Below are 19,269 nucleotides of genomic sequence, written 5' to 3'. Positions count from 1 at the left end.
CAAGTCCGCACAGCCGATCTGTCTGGAGCGCCCCGTGCTGACCAGACCGCAGCCTCCCCGGGGCCCTCCCTGCCCCGCAGCTGCCCCACAGCTCCGGACGTCACAAAATGCCCGACAGCGAGGCCCTGGGCTGTGACAGGAACAGCCGGCGGCCCACCCAGAGCCGCCGCACGTAGGACCGCGAGGACGAGGGACCCAGCACCATGCTCCACAGCGGAAAACACAGCTGGTTCTGGAACCGTCCAGCCAAGCACAGCAGTCGCCCGGAGAGAAAGCTGCCAGCTGGTAGGCACCTGGGTGGGCATCCCAAGGTCCCGGTCAGCGGTCACACAGCCCTCTCCCCATAGAAGGGGTTCGGATCCACGGGTGCAGATGGCAGGGGTCGCTGTCATTGCCTAGAGACCTGGAGGGCCCGGGTCGGCCGTACTCGGAGGCGACCGGCCCCCCGACCCCAGGAGTGGGTAGCCACGGGGGACAGAACACAGCAACGGAGGGGGAGCTCATCACGGGGTGGGGGGTTTCCTCTTCAGTCGGATCCTCCCTGGGGACGGACAGACAACCCTCAGGACCCACACACAGCAATGGAGGAGGAGCTCATCACGGGGTGGGGGGTTTCCTCTTCAGTCGGATCCTCCCTGGGGACGGACAGACAACCCTCAGGACCCACACACAGACACTCGGATGGACAGACGGAAAGCTGTGCACACCACCGCCCGGACCCATCCGGACCCGTTGAGCCGTCAGACCGGGAGTTGGATCTCCGGGGAGCACACAGGAGGACACGCGCGCTCCCGCACGGGCACAGCGGCCACGGCATCACCCGGAGCCCCCGTGGCAGAAGAGCCGTCCCGCCTCCAGGGGCACCCTGGCAGGCAGCCCCCTGCCCCCGCCCCCCGGGCACCCTCCAGAACCGAAGTCGGCGCCCCGCGAGGCCACCTCCCAGAGGCCTGGCCGGCACAGACCTGCACGGAGATGCCCTCCACGTCCACGTCTTCGTTGGAAGAGTTGTCCGAATCCTCTGACGACAGGAAGTCAACGTCAAAGATGTCCCTGCCAGAGAAAGAAGGGGTTCGCTCGCCAGGGAGACCGACACACGGCCTCCAGGGACTCTGCCTCCGGTCGGGTCCCTGTCCCTGTTGACAGACCCTGGGGCAGGAGGCCCCTCAGGGAGCAGGGGCCCCGCTGGGGCAAGAGGCGCCGGCGGGAGCGGCAGGGTGCGCTAGTGTGGCAAGAGGTGGGGAGACAAGGGGGCGGCAGGCAAGATGGAGATGGGGGGGGGTGTGGACCCAGAGACACATGGAGGCGACACAGCCCCCATATGAGGGCTCAGCTGCACCCCTAACACCCTTGTGCGCCCTATTCCACGCTTTGGGCGGAAGGGGAAGAGCCCCTCCCTGGCTGCCCTCCCCAGACACAGCCCACCCCTGCCTCGGCCCCCCGCGGGACCCCACCCCCACCCCCGTCGCACCCTCCCCGCCCCGCCCGCCCGGCGACAGGAGCACAGCAGCGCCCGCGGTGCGCTCACCGCTTGGACTTGCGGCCCCTGGACGGGGTCCTCGGCTCTCGGTCCCCCGCGGAGGAGCTGGCCAAGGTGTCTGGTGTCCAGGAGGAGCCGGTGGCTGCGGGCAGCTCTGCACGGCAGGGAGGGTCAGCCACGGCCCGGACGCCCCGGCCCGCGCCCACCACTCCCGACCCCTCGCCCCTCCCCTCTCCGCTCCCGACCCCTCCTCCTCCCCCACCCGACCCCCTCCCGACCCCTCCCGACCCCTCCTCGCCCCTATCCTCTCTCCGCTCCCGAACCCTGGCTCCCGCCCCTCCCCGCCCCCGACCCCTCCTCCTCCCCCTCCCGACCGCTCGCCCCTCCCCCTTCTTCCTCCTCCCTCCTCCTCCTCTTCCTCCTTCCTCCTCCTCCTCCCTCCCCCCGCCCTTCTCCGTTCACGACCCCTCGCCCCTCCCCCCTCCCGACCCTCGCCCCTCCCCGTCCCCTCCGCACCTTGCGGCCGCTTGCTCTCTTTGCAGATGGCATCGAACGGGTTGGCGGCCGGCTCCTCCTCCTCCTCGGTCTGGGGCACGTAGTCCGTCTTCATCAGGGACTTGCGGTACACGAGCAGGGGGTTCATATCCCCTTCCCCAAAGCTAGGTACGCCCTCGGGTATGGAGTCCTGGAAGTGAGCGAGTCTGCGGGCAAAAGAGAGGACGTGGGCTGTGGGGGAGGGGGAGGGGGCGAGGGAGGGGACCCCGCCGAGGTCCTCAGGAGCCACCACCCCCCCCCGCTCCCCCTGGGGCCGCCACGGCCTGCCGGAGGGGCGCCACCCGGTGGGCGCAGGTGAGTCCTGCAACGCGGAGCCCGGCGGCCCCGACCCGGACCAGCCCCGAGCCCTCGGCCTCCAGCGCGCGCACGGGCCGGAGCCGGAGCCGGAGCCGGGACACGCGGCGTGAACAGGACGGTCCCCCCCCCCCCCCCCCGAGAACCCTCCCTCCCGCGTCCGCGCCCCGCTCGCCACGGCTCCCTGGTCTGGGCGCCCGCCCTCCCCGCCCCACGCCCCCGAGCCCCGCCCCCCGGGGGCTCCCCGCGCACTCACGCGGTCCCGCGCTCGGCCGGGGGGATCTTGCAGGAGAACTCGGCCAGCAGGAGCAGGAAGCAGAGGTTTGGGTAGCGCTGGCGGCCCCCCTCCGCTTCTGCCACCGGGGCCTCGGAGAAGGCGTAGGCCAGCCCGCGCCTGGGGGCGAGGACGCAGGCAGGTGGGCGGGGCGTCGGGCAGGTGCCGAGGACCCGGGGGAGGGGGGGGAACTCGCGCCTGGGGGCGGGGACGTCGGCAGGTGGGCGGGGCGTCGGGCAGGTGCCGAGGACCCGGGGGAGGGGGGGAACTCGCGCCTGGGGGCGGGGACGCCGGCAGGTGGGCGGGGCGTCGGGCAGGTGCCGAGGACCCGGGGGAGGGGGGGAACTCGCGCCTGGGGGCGGGGACGCCGGCAGGTGGGCGGGGCGTCGAGCAGGTGCCGAGGACCCGGGGGAAACATTGGGGGTGGGGGGAGGGACTCGCGCCTGGGGGCGGGGACGCAGGCAGGTGGGCGGGGGCGTCGGGCAGGTGCCGAGGACACGGGGGGGGGGGGGGGGGGGGGGGGACTCGCGCCTGGGGGCGGGGTATCGGACCCTGGACCACAGCCCCAGGTGGGACCCAGACCACGAGCAGGGTGTCAGGTGGGGCGGTGTAGTCGGGAAGAGGGCAGTGTGGACAGGGCAGCCCCCGGCACGGACCTCTGGATCAGGTGGGCGGCTTCCCGGGCGCGGTCAAAGCCGAGCGTGAGCGCAAAGCGGCGAGCCAGCAGCCGGATGGAGTAGAAGGGGCCGCAGATTAACTCGATGGGGTCGTAGTTAAGACCGTACGTGTCCATGTGCTTCTGAAAGAGCTGGGGGGTTGCAGGGACCCAGTGGGGTCAGGGACGTGCTGGGCATGGGCCAGCGACCCCGGGCTCTCAGGGTCTGGGGGCCTGTGTGCCTGAGTAGGGGGGGCGGAGAGGGGGGCACCGAGTGTCCCACGGTCTGGGAGCCCGTGTGCCTGAGTAAGGGGCAAGCACCCTGTGTCCCAGGTGTGGGGGCCCATGTGCCTGAGTAGGGGGTGGGCACCCTGTGTCCCAGGTCTTGGGGCCCCTGTGCCTGAGTAAGGGGGGGTAGGGGGAGCAGCCCAGGTCTAGGGGCCCGTGTGCCTGAGTAGGGGAGGCAGAGGGGGTCAGCCTGTGTCCCAGGGTCTGGGGGGCCTGTGTGCCTGAGTAGGGGGGCCGAGGGGGCAGGCTGTGTCTAAGATCTGGGGGCTGGTGTGCCTGAGTGGGGGGGGCAGCCTGTATCCCAGGGTCTTGGGAGGATATGTGCCTGAGTAGGGGGGGTGGGGGGAGGCAGCCTGAATCCCAGGTCTGGGGGCCCGTGTGCCTGAGTAGAGGGGTCGAGGGGGCAGGCTGTGTCTGAGATCTGGGGACCAGTGTGCCTGAGTGGGGGGGGGGCAGCCTGTGTCCCAGGGTCTGGGGGGGGCCGTGTGCCTGAGTAGGGGGCAAACACTGCATCCACAGTGTTGGGGGAGCCCCGTGTCCAGAGTCTGGATCCTGTCGTCTGCGGGGTCTGAGTTTTATGAAGGTCAGGCGGCCACGCCCTTGCCAGCACCTTCCGGGTGCAGCAGGCGGCGGGCCAGGGCGGCCCGCCCTGCACAGAGCCTGTCGAGGCTGGAGAACCGAGGGGTGCAGGACAGGTCTGTGAACCAGGCATCTCTGTCGGAGGGTCAGCCCTGCCAGCAGAGGGGCCGGGACCCTTGAGACCTGACTGGGCCCTCCCCACGCCCCCCCCCCACCCTAGTGCCTCAGGGAGGCCCCCTGTCTGGCACAGGCAGCCAACACAAGACACGTGGCCAGCACCCCCACCCCCGGGGTCGGAGGCTCAAGAGATCCAGAGAGGCGTCTCTTGGACCTGCAGCCCCCGGCCAGAGCTGAGCCAGTGCCCGTGACGACCGGGTCCCGGACGACAGTGCCGCTCGCCGATGACCTCTTCCGCAGAGGACAGGGGCGGGGGCTCCTGCGGGGAGCCACGCCGAGGCCAGGGTGCCGGGGGAGCACCCGCGACCGCCCACACGGGGATCCGGGGTTCCCCGCACCTTCTGGCGGTCACCCCAGTCCGCAACGTCACATCTGCTCAGCAGCAGCTCCCCGGGCCTGCCCCGGAGGCGGACTCAACAGAAAACCAGGAGCCAGAAAGATGCTCCCAGTCCGAGAAAGCACACGCAGAGCGGGCCCTGACGTGGCGGGGACGTGCCCGCCGACGTTCCACGCGTGCCCTGGGGCATCTGTGGGTCATCCGAACAGGTCACGTGCAGACCCGTCCCACAACGGGAGGAACAAGGCCGCTGCCCGAGGAAGAACCAACGGCAGGAAAGCATCAGAGGTAAAGGGAGGCCTCGGGGCGAGCGTCCAGAAGGTGCTCGCGCTCCAGAACCCACAAACAGAGGCCACGTGCCGGGAAACCACCGCGCAGGCTGTCCGCCAGAGACCCTGCCGGCCTGTAAGTCAACACTGGCTCTGCCACACCCTCCCGTCCTTGCCCGTCGTGACACGAGAGGCAGACCCACCCGTGTGAAAAGCAGAACAGAGCACGGAACAAGCCACGCTTCACGGCCACAGGTGCCACGTATGTGGGTAAGCCGACCACCACGGGATGGAAGAATAGATGCGGACGCCCTCTCACGCCGTGTCATGACAGAGGGACGCCCATCCTGAGGTTCAGTGGACCGAGCTGGGGTGACGCCCACCCGGAGGGTCAGGGACACCCCGCCCCCAGTTCACTGTGCGAGGACACACGTGGAACCCGCCGGGGACAATCCAGCCCAACACTGGGGCAACGGTGGCCCCCTGACCCCCACGACGCGGGGACGCCCCTCTGTCTAGGAAGCCGTGGGCACACGCGTCCACCTGCCACGTGTCCCCGCAACACCCCGTGACCGCATCCTCCTTTGTCCCCCCGTCCTTGAACAGAGAGGAACGCGACACAAAGGTCCCACGACCCTGAGGTGGGGCCGGCCACGGAAGCCAACTGCGGGGGACTGAATCAGTCCCCCGAATCCACGTGCGCAAGCCTGACCGCCGAGGGGGCCGTGGCAGCTGGCGGGGAGCAGATCAGGTCAGGAGGGCGGGGCCCACGCTGTGCGTTAGTGCTCGCGAAGGTGTCCCTAGAGCCTCCTGCCCTCCGCCCACAGCCACGTGGGGACACGGCAGAGGGGACCGTGTGTGGCCCTCCAGAGGCCTCCCCAGAACCTGACCCCGGCGCCCCCTCCCGCTGGCACCCTGGTCTCAGGCCGCAGCCTCCACAACCAGGAGGGAGAAGGGTCTGACGTTTCAGCCGCCCTGTCTGTCCGTGGGGCGTGGGACGACCCAGCCGCCAGCACGTGCCGTCCCCTCCAGCAGCTGCTCACAGGCCACTGACGCGGGGGCGGGACTCCCGAGGAGAGGGCAGCGGTGCCCACGGCCGGTGCGTCCCCGAGGGCGCCCGCCCCTCCAGGCCCCGGCGACCGTGCCTGGTGTCGTGGGGAGCAGCCACAGAGCGCCGCCCGACCTTCCGGAACAGACCGCTCACCTGCTGCAGGCACAGGAGCAGGGACAGCGCGTTGCGGAGCCTGTCATTCTGTCTCGTCCTGGTCATGGTCTCCTTGATGATGTCACCAAAGTGATGGTAATGCTGAGAGCGAACACAGGCGTGCGTCAGCACAGGGACGCGGCAAGCACAGACGCGTTACCACACCGTGTCCCCACGTTGCGAACTCTAAGGACAGCCACGGAGCTCGAACCCCAGGACCTAGACGGACGTGGATCCCGCCGGCCACCAGGCCCCGCGTCAGGGCCAGCGGGTGGGAGCACGTCCACAGGACCCGGGAAGCCGAAGCCATCAGGCAGCAAGGTCCTGGGGCCAGCTGCACTCCCAGGACTGGCTGGGCCCCTCCCACGGGGACGCTTCCTCCGTGGGGAGGGCAGGGCCACCGGGCATGGAGGGCCGGGAGCAAGGGAGCGAGGCCTGTCAGAGCCACCGTGACGTGCCCCTGCCACGACTGCACCAGCCCGCAGACGCACGGCCCCGGGACCCTGCCGTCACAAGATCGGCCGCACGCAGTCTCGGTAGTGACGAAAGCACAAAACTGAGGGAACGGCTTTAAAAGACAGCACGTGATGTCCTGAGTGAAGAAACCCGCTAGATGCCAGGTGCGGGGAGAGACGACAGTGCCACAAAAACGCACACGTGACGCTGACGGGGACGCGGTCCCCACGCGCGCTGCGCCGGGCTCGTCCGCAGGAAGTGGTGGGGGCCACGAGAACCCAGGAAGACCGGGCAGCGGCCACCCATGCTCTCCGTCCGTCCGACTCTGTGTGTCGCGCAGGACAGCAGTGGGCGGGGCAAGGGGAGCCGGGCGGGGGCTGGGGGGGGGGCAGGAGGGCCGCGCGGGCACCTTCAGGTAGAACTGGTAGATTTCGGCGGCCGCGCTCAAATCCAGCACGTTGTAGACCACAAGCTTGCAGAACACGGCCAGCATGTTCCTCCGGTGGAACAGCTCGTGGAGCTCGTCCGCGTCGTCCTCCTTGTAAATTCTGCTGGGGCCTGGGGAGACAGCACGCGCCGGCCACGTCGTCCCGCGGCCCCCTCGTGGCTCAGCCGTGGGACGGCCGCGAGGCAGGCGAGCAGGGCGCGGCCGGGCACGGCGGGAAGTCCGATCCAGAGGTGCTCGCGGTCCGGGCATCGTTCCGGGGGCCGGTCGCGGGTCAGACCCGCCACCGGACGCCGTGGCCCCAACGGCACAGAGCCCGCGAGCGCCACGGGGTGCCTGTGTCTCCCGGTCCTGACCGCCTGCTCAGCGCTCCCCCGACCCTTCCGCGACCGCGTGAGCACGGGAGACAGACACGTGCGGAGTGCAGCTCATCATCCCGGGTGCGGAGCACCCCACGGTGCCCCGCTGCGCCCCACCCCCACCTACCCTTATACCCCGGGGTTACCCCCCCATCCCCCCCGACCCCCCACCTACCCTTCCGCCCCGGGGTTACACCCCCCATCCCCCCCGACCCCCCACCTACCCTTCCGCCCCAGGGTTACCCCTCCGTCTCCCCACCACAGCCCCACCTACCCTTCCGCCCCGGGGTTACCCCCCCGTCCCCCCACCGCGGCCCCCACCTACCCTTCCACCCCAAGGTTACCCCCCCGCCCCCCCCACCGCGGCCCCCACCTACCCTTCCTCCCCAGGGTTACCCTCCGATCCCCCCACCGCAGCCCCCACCTACCCCTCCACCCCAAGGTTACCCCTCCGTCTCCCCACCACAGCCCCAGCTACCCTTCCACCCCGGGGTTATCCCCCCCGTCCCCCCACCACAGCCCCCACCTACCCTTCCACCCCAGGGTTACCCCCCCCATCCCCCCCGACACCCCACCTACCCTTCCGCCCCGGGGTTACCCCCCCAACTACCCTTCCACCCCGAAGTTACTCCCCTGTCCCCCCACCACAGTCCCCACCTACCCTTCCACCCCGGGGTTATCCCCCACTCTGTCCCCCCACCACGGCCCCCACCTACCCTTCCGCCCCAGGGTTACCCCCCCCGTCCCCCCACCTACCCTTCCACCCCGAGGTTACTCCCCTGTCCCCCCACCACAGTCCCCACCTACCCTTCCACCCCGGGGTTATCCCCCACTCTGTCCCCCACCACGGCCCCCACCTACCCTTCCGCCCCAGGGTTACCCCCCCCGTCCCCCCACCTACCCTTCCACCCCAAGGTTACTCCCCTGTCCCCCCACCACAGTCCCCACCTATTCTTCCACCCCGGGGTTGCCCCCCCCGTCCTCCCACCACGGCCCCCACCTACCCTTCCTCCCCAGGGTTACCCTCCGATCCCCCCACTGCAGCCCCCACCTACCCTTCCACCCCAAGGTTACCCCCCCCGTCCCCCCACCGCGGCCCCCACCTACCCTTCCACCCCAAGGTTACCCCCCCGCCCCCCCAACGCGGCCCCCACCTACCCTTCCTCCCCAGGGTTACCCTCCGATCCCCCCACTGCAGCAGCCCCCACCTACCCCTCCACCCCAAGGTTACCCCCCCGACCCCCACCGCGGCCCCCACCTACCCTTCCACCCCAAGGTTACCCCCCCGTCCCCCCACCGCGGCCCCCACCTACCCTTCCACCCCAAGGTTACCCCCCCGTCCCCCCACCGCGGCCCCCACCTACCCTTCCACCCCAAGGTTACCCCCCCATCCCCCCACCGCGGCCCCCACCTACCCTTCCTCCCCAGGGTTACCCTCCAATCCCCCCACTGCAGCCCCCACCTACCCCCTCCACCCCAAGGTTACTCCCCCGTCACCCCACCGCGGCCCCCACCTACCCTTCCACCCCGGGGTTACCCCCCCCACTCTGTTCCCCACCGCGGCCCCCACCTAGCCTTCTTCCCTGGGGTTACCCCCCCACGGCCCCTGGGGGGGGCATACCTTCAGCCCCCGACTCCTCCAGAAACACGTGCTCCCTGACGAAGCTCAGCAGTCTGCCCTGCAGGATGTGGTCGGGCACAAAGAAGAGCAGCCCCAGGCCGGTGTCCTCGGGCCCCTGGTGGCTCAGGATGAGCAGCAGGTCGCACAGCAAGATGAAGGCCTGAGGGGGTGAGGGGGGACGGAGCAGCCACAGGGACGTCATGCCCTGCCTGCCCCCGGCTGCCCCCCAACAGGCTCCCAGGGGTGGGCGACCCAGGGCTGGGCGGGAGCCAGAGTGCGGGGAGGGGTACGGCGGCCGGCCCCTCGAAGACACCCCCCGCCTCGACCCCACCCTGCCCATGACACAGGGTCCAACGAAACCAGCACACGGGACGCTTGGTGACGTCGAAAAGCTGCCGTCAGCCACCAGCGCACAAGGCTGACAGAATGACGCGTCACACGCAGGCGGGAAAGACAGCCTACGGGTAACAGACAGCCACAGACACCGCAGACCGGAAACGCAAATACACAACCGTGTGTGACCATCCCAGACCCGACACGCACACGAGAAAGAAACCTAGGACACCCGTGTGACAAACACAACATACGCACCGGACACGACACGCACGTGACACAATCCAAAGCACACAACACACACACGAGACACGCACCACGTGCAGGGGACAGACGCGCCCGAACGCACAACACGCAGGCAACGACTCACGGTGAGCGGAAACGTCTGCCACATGCAGGCTCGCGACCAAAACCCGCAGTGACCAGGGGGCGCGGACGCACAGTGTGACGGGGAGGGGGTCACGAAGGACGGAATCGGAGCCCGGAAAGGACACTCGGGCCCTGCTCCTCGGCCAGCGGTCGGCCGCGACACGTGGTATCTGAGACCGCGACGGGGTCGCTCTCACATGCGCACGTTCGCACGCGCCCCAAAGGAAGCAGCAGGTCACGAGCACACACCACACGCCAAGCGCAGTGGCTTGTCCCGCGTCACGAAGCCGTCAGAACCCCGCCTCCCCGCAGACGTGACATCGCCCTAAAGACTCTCCGCGTGCGGAAGCTGCCGACGCTCGGCGTCCAGGGCCCCACGCCAAACGTGTGTACTGCACGTAACCGGGGGGCGCGCGCACGGGCTGATGCGAACGGGACGTTCACCAGCGCGTTCGTGCGCGTAAGCGGACGCGTCACCGTGCGAGACGCGCGGTACGACGTGGAAACACCGTCCCCGAAAACACGAACGGGCCCCGATCCGCACGGGCCTCTCTACCGCCCCTCCCCTTGCTCGGCCGCCCCGGGACCCCCGCCCCGTGAGCGTCCCGGGGACGCACCCACCTTCTCACTCAGCACCTTGCTCTGGTGGCTCAGGTACACGCGGCAGGCCACGCAGAACTTCATCAGCCGCCTGCGCAAGTCCAGGAGCGCGTCCTGCCAGACAGCGACAGGGCAGGGGCCGCCCGTCAGGGCAGCCGGCCCTCCAGCCACAGCCTCACGCAGACGAACTGCCTTCGTCCCCCCCAGCCCCCTCCCCCGTCTTTACCCCGTGTCCCCCCCCCCCACACCCCGGCAACCCTCTCCCCCTCCCCCTTCCCCACCTGACACAGCCAGGCACCTGCCCCGCCCACGGGAGCCGGCCCTCCAGCCACAGCCTGACGCAGACGAACTGCCTTCGTCACCCCCACGTCCCCCCAGCCCGCTCTCCCGTCTTTACCCCCCGTGTCCCCCCTCCCCCTTCCCCACTTGCACTGTCCCCTTCCCGCACTATCTCCCTCCCCCACCCCCCTTCTCGTCCCACTGTCTACCTCCGCCAGCCCCCGTGTCCCCCTCCCCCTACCTCCCTCTGTCCCCCACACCCCGCCCCACCTGCCATCCTCCCACATGCTCCTCCTCCCCCCCCCCCCACCCCGTCTGTCCTTCGTCATGAGGAATTAGGGCTGAATGTTTCCAGGCAGCCATAAATACGGCCCCAAAGCACGGCTGACTTCAAGCTACCCTTGGTTTGGCCAGCAACCAAGGTCAAGGGTCCCACCCAGCAAACACGGGGCAGGTGCTCAGAGAGGATCTAAACCCAGCTCCCTGTGGCAGGCGGACAGGTTGGAGGGCCGTGTCGGCCGGGGCCCAAGGTCAGCTCTTGGCTCAGATCCCAGGAGCCCAGGCCTGACCCCAGGGTGACACACGCGAGGCAGTGGTGGGGGCGGATGCCTGTCCAAGTGGTGACCCTGTCCCCTGTCCCCAGCCTGCCGCATCCGTCACAGACAACTGGAATCCACATACTTGCACCTGCCCCCCCCACCGCCCTGCACCTGCCCCGCCACCACCCCTCACCTGCCTACACCTGCGCCTACTCCCCCACCGCCCCTCACCTGCCCACACCTGCACCTCTTGGCCCCTCACCCACACCCGACCCCTCCCAGCCCCTCGCCTGCCCACACCTGCCCCTCCCATCCCCTCACCTACCCGTACCTGCACCTGCTGCCCACCGCCCCTCACCTGCCCACACCTGACCCTTCCCACACCCGCACCGGACCCCTCCCAACCCCTCACCCACCTGAGGCGGCAGCCGGTCCGTGGCTGCAACAATCTGCCACAGGAGCGCATAGTAGGTGCACTGCAGTGCACAGTGGATGACCTACGGGACACAAGGCCTGTCATGGAGTTGGGGACACGGACGGGACACCCACCTGCGGATGCTCCCCTGCACAAGACCCCGAGCCCTCACCGGGACCTGCTTCCCGCCAGACCTCTCCCCCCCCCGACCAGGACCCTACCGGGACCCTCCTCCCCAGGATCCGTCCTTCTCCCCCAGGACCTCCCGCCTCCCTGCACCTCAGGACCCACTCTCGCCCCGGCACCCTCCTCCCACCGGCGCCCTCCCCTGACCCCGTGGCCCTCACCTCGGTGGGCATGCTGCCCTGGTGCCTGCGCAGGGTCAGCAGACTGTCCATCTTCTCGTACAGGTTCCAGCTGCTCAGGTCGTGCGTGCTGACCAGAAACGGGGGTCTCAGGGCCCACCTCGGCCCGGGACCCCAGCGTCCCCGAGGTGAGCCGCCCACACCCGGTCAGCAGCCCCCGGAGCCACAGGACCACCTCCCGGCAGACGGAGGGGCACCCGCCCCAGATGGCCGAGGCGGCCCCTCCGGGACACCGCGGCGCGGGGCGTGGCCCAGGCGGTCCCAGCTCCTGCACACGCGGCTCAGGGCCCCAGACGGGCAGGACGGGCTCCCGGGGAACCCGCAGCCACCCGGCCCACCCCGGGGACGCCCCTCAGGCTCTGAACGCCCCTCGCCTCACCCGGGACACAAGAACACGGCTCAGAGTGAGACAGTGGGCACGTTGCTGGGGGGTCACGTGTGCCCCCGCCGAGGGAGCCGGCCGTGTCACCCCACTCACCTGTAGAAGGCCACCAGTCTCCGCAGCGTCGAGCAGATGCGACCCATCTCGTGGTGTCCCAGGAACTGGCCTTGTTTCTACACAGCAGGGAGAGGGCAAGGGGGTGGCCGCCTGACACGCGTGTCCCGGGTGGGGCTCCCGGGGCCCTGGGCCCTGGCTTCGAGCCGGCCCTCCATCCTAGGAGCCTCCTCTCTTGCTACTTCCCGGAAGGTGGCTCTTTAAACTCTCCGGTCGGGACGTGGTACCCCAGGCCACTCTGCCTCCAGCCTCGCACAAAAGGGGGGGGAGGGTGGGACAGTCCCCAAACCCGCGTGCGCGGACGACGAGAAGAACGGAAACGACCCGAGATCCGCCGTCTCCCAGCACTTCAGGCGCGGCCCCCGTGAGGAACCCGCTACAGGAACTAGATTTCCCACTTTGCAGCGGGCAGAACACACAGGGGAGCGTGTCGCAGACCCCCAGCCCCCCCCCCCCGCCCAAATTCATGGCAGGCCCTCGGCTGGGGGCCGCAAGAGGAACCGGGAGCCCCGCCTGTGGCGACGGGTCCTCAGAAGGACAGTGCCTAAAGCGGGGCTGGACGCCTGGTCCACAGGTCACGTGGCCCTCGGCCCGTCGGTGCCAATAAAGTTTTATCGGCACACGGCCCGGTCACGTGATACGCGTGTGCTCTCGGACTACCCCGGGAACACGATGACCCCCCCAAAAGTGCTCGTGACGTGGCGCTTCACAGAAACCCTCTGCCCGAGCGTACGCGAGCCACGGCCTCGGTCAGACTGGGTCCTCTGTGGGCTCACGGGGCTCCCCTGGGGGAAAGTGAGGCCCATGTGTGGACCCCCCCCCCCACCTCCCCACTCCCAGGGGACAGAAGCCCCCACCGGAGGTGCGGGGTGAACGGCAGGGGCGCAGAGAACCCACCCTGCGTCCCCAGAGACCAAGAGCCGGTCCCCGGGTTCGCTGAGCCGACCCCCAACAGGCGCCCGACGACGAAACGCCGAGGGCTGCGGCCGAGCGTCCTCGGCCGGCGCGGGGCCCGCCTCGGTGGAGGTCTCCCCACCCCCGCACGACACGCCGCACACCCACGCCCCGCCCGCGACACCTCCGCGTCTCCACCCCCCGCCCCGCGTCCCACGCCCCGCCCCCACGGCCGGCACCTCGTGCTGCAGGAACACGTCGAGCAGCGGCGTCAGCGCGTCCACCAGCATGTCCACCAGCCGGCTGCAGGCGGGGGCGGCCTGGCAGTGGGCGGTGCCCCCCCTCGCAGCAGTAGGCGCCGTAGGCGCGGGCACAGGCCTCCAGCACCGCCACGTCCGAGTGCCGCTGCACGAGGCAGTCCAGCTCCAGCAGGGCCGAGTCCAGGTACTGCGGGAGGCGGGGTGGGGGGGCAGACGACCGCTCAGGGACCGTGGCACGGGGCCGACGGGAGAGGTGGGGGGGGGGGGGGGGGCGTTGGGGGTCGTGGCACCGAGGGAAGGGTCGGGAGGTCGTGGGGTCATGGCAGTGAGGGGAAAGGCCGGGGAGGTCATGGGGTTGAGGGGGGAAAGATCCGGGGTAAGGGGGTCATGGCACCGAGGGGAAGGGTCGGGAGGTCGTGGGGTCATGGCACCGAGGGGAAAGGTCGGGGAGGTCATGGGGTTGAGGGGGGAAAGATCCGGGGTAAGGGAGTCATGGCACCGAGGGTAAGGGTCGGGAGGTCGTGGGGTCATGGCAGTGAGGGGAAGGTCGGGGGTCATGGCACCGAGGGAGGGAGGTCGTGGGGTCATGGCACCGAGGGGGAGAGGTTGGGGAGGTCATGAGGTTGAGGGGGAAAGATCCGGGGTCAGGGGGTCATGGCACCGAGGGGAAGGGTCGGGAGGTCGTGGGGTCATGGCAGTGAGGGGAAAGGTCGGGGGTCATGGCACCGAGGGAGGGAGGTCGTGGGGTCATGGCACCGAGGGGGAGAGGTTGGGGAGGTCATGAGGTTGAGGGGGAAAGATCCGGGGTCAAGGGGTCATGGCACTGAGAGGAAAGGCCAGGGGTCAGGGGTCATGGCACTGAGGGGAAAGGTCGGGGAGGTCATGGGGCTGAAGGGGGAAAGATCCAGGGTCAGGGGGTCATGGCCCCGAGGGGAAGGGTTGGGAGGTCGTGGGGTCATGGCAGTGAGGGGAAGGTCGGGGGTCATGGCACCGAGGGAGGGAGGTCGTGGGGTCATGGCACCGAGGGGGAGAGGTTGGGGAGGTCATGAGGTTGAGGGGGAAAGATCCGGGGTCAAGGGGTCATGGCACTGACAGGAAAGGCCAGGTGTCAGGGGTTATGGCACTGAGGGGGAAAGGTCGGGGAGGTCATGGGGTTGAAGGGGGAAAGATCCGGGGTCAGGGGGTCATGGCCCCAAGGGGAAGGGTCGGGAGGTCGTGGGGTCATGGCACCGAGGGAGAGAGGTCGGGAGGTCGTGGGGTCATGGCACCAAGGGGGACAGGTCGGGGAGGTCATGAGATGGAGGGGGGAAGATCCAGGGTCATGGGGTCATGGCGTTGATGGGAAAGGTTGGGGGTCACAGGTCATGGCATTGACGGGAAAAGTCAGGGGTCAGGGGTCATGACAGAGAGGGAGGGGGAAGGTCGAGAGGTCATGGGGTTGAGGGGGAAAGGTCAAGACATCATAGGGTTGAGGGGGAAAGATCCAGGGTCAGGGGGTCATGGCACTGACCAGGAAAGGCCAGGGGTCAGGGCACTGAGGGGAAAGGTCGGGGAGATCATGGGGGTGAAGGGGGAAAGATCCGGGGTCATGGGGTCATGGCACCAAGGGGAAAGGTCGGGGAGGTCACAGAGTCAAGCAGGAAACTGCCGGGGAAAGGTCAGGCTATTGAGGGGGAAAGCCTGGGGATGCCTGGGTCAAGGGGAAAGGTCATAGTTCAGAGAGTTGAGGGATAAAGGGCCAGGGAGAAGGTCAGAGGTTAGGGGAGGAGGTCAGGAGCCAGAAGAAAGGGCCAGGTGGGGTCATGAGGGGGACATGGGGCCAAGAGGAAGAGGTCACGGGAACTGTGAGTCTGTGTGGACCCTCCCACCACTATGGGTGATGGCTGCACCTGCGGTGGGGACAGCGTGGGCAGAATGTTCCAGTAGCTGCCTGGGCCCCCAGTGTCTCCCTCAGATCCCACCTCTCCTGCCCCCCGCCCCGACCGTACCCACACGCAGGGCACAGCCCACAAGCTCCCGGGGCTTTACCAGTTTCTGTGCCCACGGGCACCCTGAGGACGAGACCCCAGGGCGCCACCCAGAACCAGGCATCTGACCTTCTCGCCATGAAAACTCGAGACAGCGGTCGGTGCCTCTGTCTTCACAGCCCTGCCGGTCCTGCCCTGTCATCGGGCCCCACCACCCACCTCGAGCTGCAGGGAGGCATTGACCAGGTGACCCAGACACCCCCAGACGGGGCCCGGGCCACCGCCCTGGACAGGGGGACGCTCCTTCAGCACAGACCAGCACGAAAGAGCAGCCTCGGAGGCGTGACGCCCCAGGCCTCGGGAGGGTGGCAGGACACAGGGGCAGACGATGATGTGGCGGCCGCCGTGCCCCACGCCTGCAGCCCGGGGAGGGGGACCGCGGCCCCCACGGGCAGAACGCAGGGGGGAGGGGCGGAGTCCCGCGACTCACCGAGCCCAGGCCGTCCTTGTCATACACGTCCAGGTTGCAGTACTGCGGGATCTGCAGGAGGGGCGTCACCTTCTCCTTGTCCGCGGCGAACTGCGCACAGAGCAGGCGTGAACGGGCCTGCCCGGCCCGCCCCTGCGCCCCCCGCCGCCTCCCCGCCCCCTGACCTTCCCCGCCCCGCACCTTGGACAGCAGCTGGGGCAGCACCTTCACAAAGTGCCGGCTCATGCTGGCACGCTCACGCCAGCGGCGGGTCCCGTCCACCTCCCTGGCGGCCTGTGGGCAGAGCGAGCGTGGCCTGAGCCCACGGCCGACCCGTGTGAGTCTCGCGGTGGCCCTGGGACCGGCCGACACGGGCCCAGATCACACCCAGGCAGCGCTGCCCCCACATCACAGGTGTAGCTCCAGAGTGCTACTCCGGGGGTTTGTTCCAGAAACGCTAGTTCACGTGCGTGGAAACCGTCAAGAAACACTGAGTCGTCTCCCCCAAGTTCATGCCTTACGGCTCACCCTCGTCCGGTAGGACTGGGGTGTCGTTAAAAAGAGACATCAGAGGACAGAGCCAGACACGTGCACAGGGGAGGACGTGACAGCCACATGAAAATAGAAGCAAGGACAGCAGGGACGTGGCCAAAAGCCCAGGGATGCCTGCAGCCCCACAAGCTGGAAGAGGCAGGAAGGACCCTCCCCTGGAGCCTCTGGAGGGAGCACAGCCCTGCCTGGATCTCCGTGGCCCTTCCCTGGCTGGGTGTCAGGGGTCCTGTCCTACCTGGAACTCAGTGGCCCTGCCCCTCCTGGATCTCAGGGGTCCTGGCCCTCCTGGTTCTCAGCGGCCCTTCCCTGCCTGGATCTCAGTGGTCCTGTCCTGCCTGGATCTCAGGGGTCCTGCCCTGCCTGGATCTCAGTGGCCCTGCCCTGCCTGGATCAGTGGTCCTGCCCCTCGTGGATCTCAATGATCCTGCCCCTCCTCAATCTCAGCAGCCCTGCCATGCCCGGATCTCAGCGGTCGTGTCCTCGTGGATCCCAGTGGCCCTGCCCTGCCTGGATCTCAGCGGCCCTGCCCCCCCTGGATCTCAGTGGCCCTTCCCTGCCTGGATCTCAGTGGCCCTGCCCTGCCTGGATCTCAGCAGCCCTGCCCCTCCTGGATCTCAGTGGTCCTGCCTCTCCTGCATCTCAGGGATCCTGCCCCGCTTGGATCTCAGTAGTCCCGCCCCTCATGGATGTCAATGGCCCTGCCCCACCTGGATCTCAGCAGCCCTGCCCACCCTGGATCTCAGTGGTCCTGCCCTTCCTCAATCTCAGCGGCCCTGTCCTCATGGATCCCAGTGGCCCTGCCCTGCCTGAATCTCAGTGGCCCTGCCCTGCCTGGATCTCAGTGGCCCTGCCCTGCCTGGATCTGGCCAGCCCTGCCCTGCCTGGATCTGGCCAGCACTGCCCTGCCTGGATGTCAGACTCCTCTTCTCCAGAGCTGGGGCAGGACGTCCAACCCCCGTGGTCCTAGGTCCACTCGGGTGTGATCTTCTGTCCCAGCAGCACCAGAGACCCACACAGAGACGATTCGGGGGCTGGCTGACACACTGCCGTGTCCGGTGTGAACCAGGCGGGGGGACTGTGGGGTGCCCCCCCGGGGAGGCGGACGGCTCACACGGGAACAGCTGGCAGAGGGCTGGTAGCGGCAGGAGGGGCGGGCAGGAGCTGGGAGGCACAGTCAGCGAGACCTACCTGGGTGGCCGGGAGCCCCGCCCGCAGAGCCAGCGGCCCAGTGAGCAGCTAGCGCGCCAAGCACAAGGCAGCAAGCGATCGCGCGGGACCGCGCGGGTGGGGGTGGGGGAGCCCCGCGAGCCCGAGGCCGCAGCGGGCACCCCCAGAGCCCCGGCACTGACAGCAAGGGCGCAGCAGCCACAGCCAGCGGTCAGCACAGGGGACGAAGCGCATCCGGGCGGGGGCGGGGGTGGCACTGACTCTCTTGCCCAGTTCGCGGCCAGCAGGGGGGTGGCCCTCTGCGGCCTGTCGCACGGCGGCCACGAGGATCTCGATGAGGACTCTCTCCTGCTGGCTCGTCAGCGCTGCAAGGAGACGGGGTCCGGTCAGCGCCCTCCGAGCCTCACGGGGACACACGGCGCTCTGGCCGCCGCAGGGCTCTGAGGGGCCTCGGGGAGCCGGGCGCGGGGCGAGCGTGGTGGGGCCCCCGGGCACGGCCACAGGCCGACGGCTCGTGGGCTCAGTGACACACAGACCAGAGCCCCCGGGGCCAGCCCTCCGCTCAAACCGCACGCAAAGGGACCCCCTGTCACCCGTTCAGGTCAACGTGGGACCTGGCGCTGGCCCGGGCTGGGACAGACGCACACGTCCTCAGGGCAGCACCCGACGGGACCGCAGACCGGGGTTCACCTGGCTTTGCCCCAAAATGCTAGGACGCGGGTCTGAAACCATCCAGCTGACCACACGTCTGCTCACGGAGCGTTCTGCACTGGCTTTCGCTCCAAAGTCACACCCATGCAGAACCTCACAAAGGGACCTTGTGGGAAAATCGAATCTTTGCACATGTGATTAAGTGAAAGACCCAAGATGAGGTCAGCCTGGATGAGGGTGGCCCTAACCCCAGGGACAAATGTCCTTATAAGAGACAGAAAATGACACAGACACAGAAGAAGCCCTGTGGAGGGGCGGGGACAGACGGGAGGGACGCAGCCATAATCCCAGGGACGCCTGAGGCCCCAGAAGCTGGAAGAGGCAGGGAGGACCCTCCCCTGGAGCCTCTGGAGGGAGCACAGCCCTGCCTGGATCTCAGTGGCCCTGCCCCTCCTGGATCTCAGTGGCCCTTCCCTGCCTGGATCTCAGGGGTCCCGCCCCTCCTGGATCTCAGCGGCCCTTCCCTGCCTGGATCTCAGTGGCCCTGCCCTGCCTGGATCTCAGTGGCCCTGCCCCTCCTGGATCTCAGCGGCCCTGCCCCTCCTGGATCTCAGGGGCCCTGCTCCTCCTGGATCTCAGTGGCCCTGCCCTACCTGGATCTCAGTGGTCCTGCCTCTCCTGGATCTCAGTGGCCCTGCCCAGCCTGGATCCCAGGGGTCCTGCCCTGCCTGGATCTCAGGGGTCCTGCCCCTCCTGGGTCTCAGTGGCCCTGCCCTGCCTGGATCTCAGTGGCCCTGCCCCTCCTGGATATCAGTGGCCCTCCCCTGCCTGGATCTCAGCGGCCCTCCCCTGCCTGGATCTCAGCAGCCCTGCCCCTCCTGGATCTCACTGGCCCTGCTTTCCTGGATCTCAGTGGCCCTGCC

The 19,269-nt window shown here is 69.0% G+C and overlaps 2 protein-coding genes across 2 annotated transcripts in view; both read right to left on the bottom strand.

The window, feature by feature from the left end:
* Window positions 1-36: 36 nt before the first annotated feature.
* LOC109256154 (cohesin subunit SA-2-like) lies at window positions 37-9,192 on the bottom strand. Its single transcript, XM_053891954.1, has 9 exons — window positions 8,991-9,192; window positions 6,975-7,123; window positions 6,110-6,211; window positions 3,257-3,408; window positions 2,583-2,720; window positions 1,994-2,178; window positions 1,526-1,631; window positions 963-1,050; window positions 37-541 (listed from the first exon to the last, which is right to left on the bottom strand). The coding sequence occupies exons 1-9, from the start codon at window positions 9,190-9,192 to the stop codon at window positions 527-529; spliced, it is 1,137 nt and encodes a 378-aa protein (XP_053747929.1). The 3' UTR covers window positions 37-526.
* Window positions 9,193-10,310: 1,118 nt separating this feature from the next.
* The window catches only part of LOC128772498 (uncharacterized), a 29,664-nt gene continuing 20,705 nt past the window's right edge, over window positions 10,311-19,269 (bottom strand). Inside the window, 8 exon segments of the mRNA XM_053891953.1 lie at window positions 10,311-10,406; window positions 11,527-11,607; window positions 11,873-11,960; window positions 12,369-12,445; window positions 13,520-13,727; window positions 15,998-16,087; window positions 16,178-16,270; window positions 17,957-18,256. Coding sequence (XP_053747928.1) covers window positions 10,318-10,406; window positions 11,527-11,607; window positions 11,873-11,960; window positions 12,369-12,445; window positions 13,520-13,727; window positions 15,998-16,087; window positions 16,178-16,270; window positions 17,957-18,256 — 1,026 coding nt within the window. The 3' untranslated portion in view covers window positions 10,311-10,317.

This window comes from Panthera pardus, unplaced genomic scaffold, assembly GCF_024362965.1.
Source record: "Panthera pardus isolate Hobbes unplaced genomic scaffold, ASM2436296v1 HiC_scaffold_27, whole genome shotgun sequence".
Classification (NCBI taxonomy): domain Eukaryota; kingdom Metazoa; phylum Chordata; class Mammalia; order Carnivora; family Felidae; genus Panthera; species Panthera pardus.
Note: the sequence above shows the minus strand (reverse complement) of the source record. Positions and strands in the feature narration are given on the sequence as shown.

Bases quoted from the DNA above. Each gene is read 5' to 3' on its own strand.
- LOC109256154 (XM_053891954.1), bottom strand. From the start codon at position 9,192: ATGACGTCCCTGTGGCTGCTCCGTCCCCCCTCACCCCCTCAGGCCTTC. The intron at 2,179-2,582 runs GTGAGTGCGCGG...TTTTGCCCGCAG, and splicing joins CCGGCCGAGCGCGGGACCGC to ACTCGCTCACTTCCAGGACT. The intron at 1,051-1,525 runs GTGAGCGCACCG...TTTCTCTGGCAG, and splicing joins AGGGGCCGCAAGTCCAAGCG to GGACATCTTTGACGTTGACT.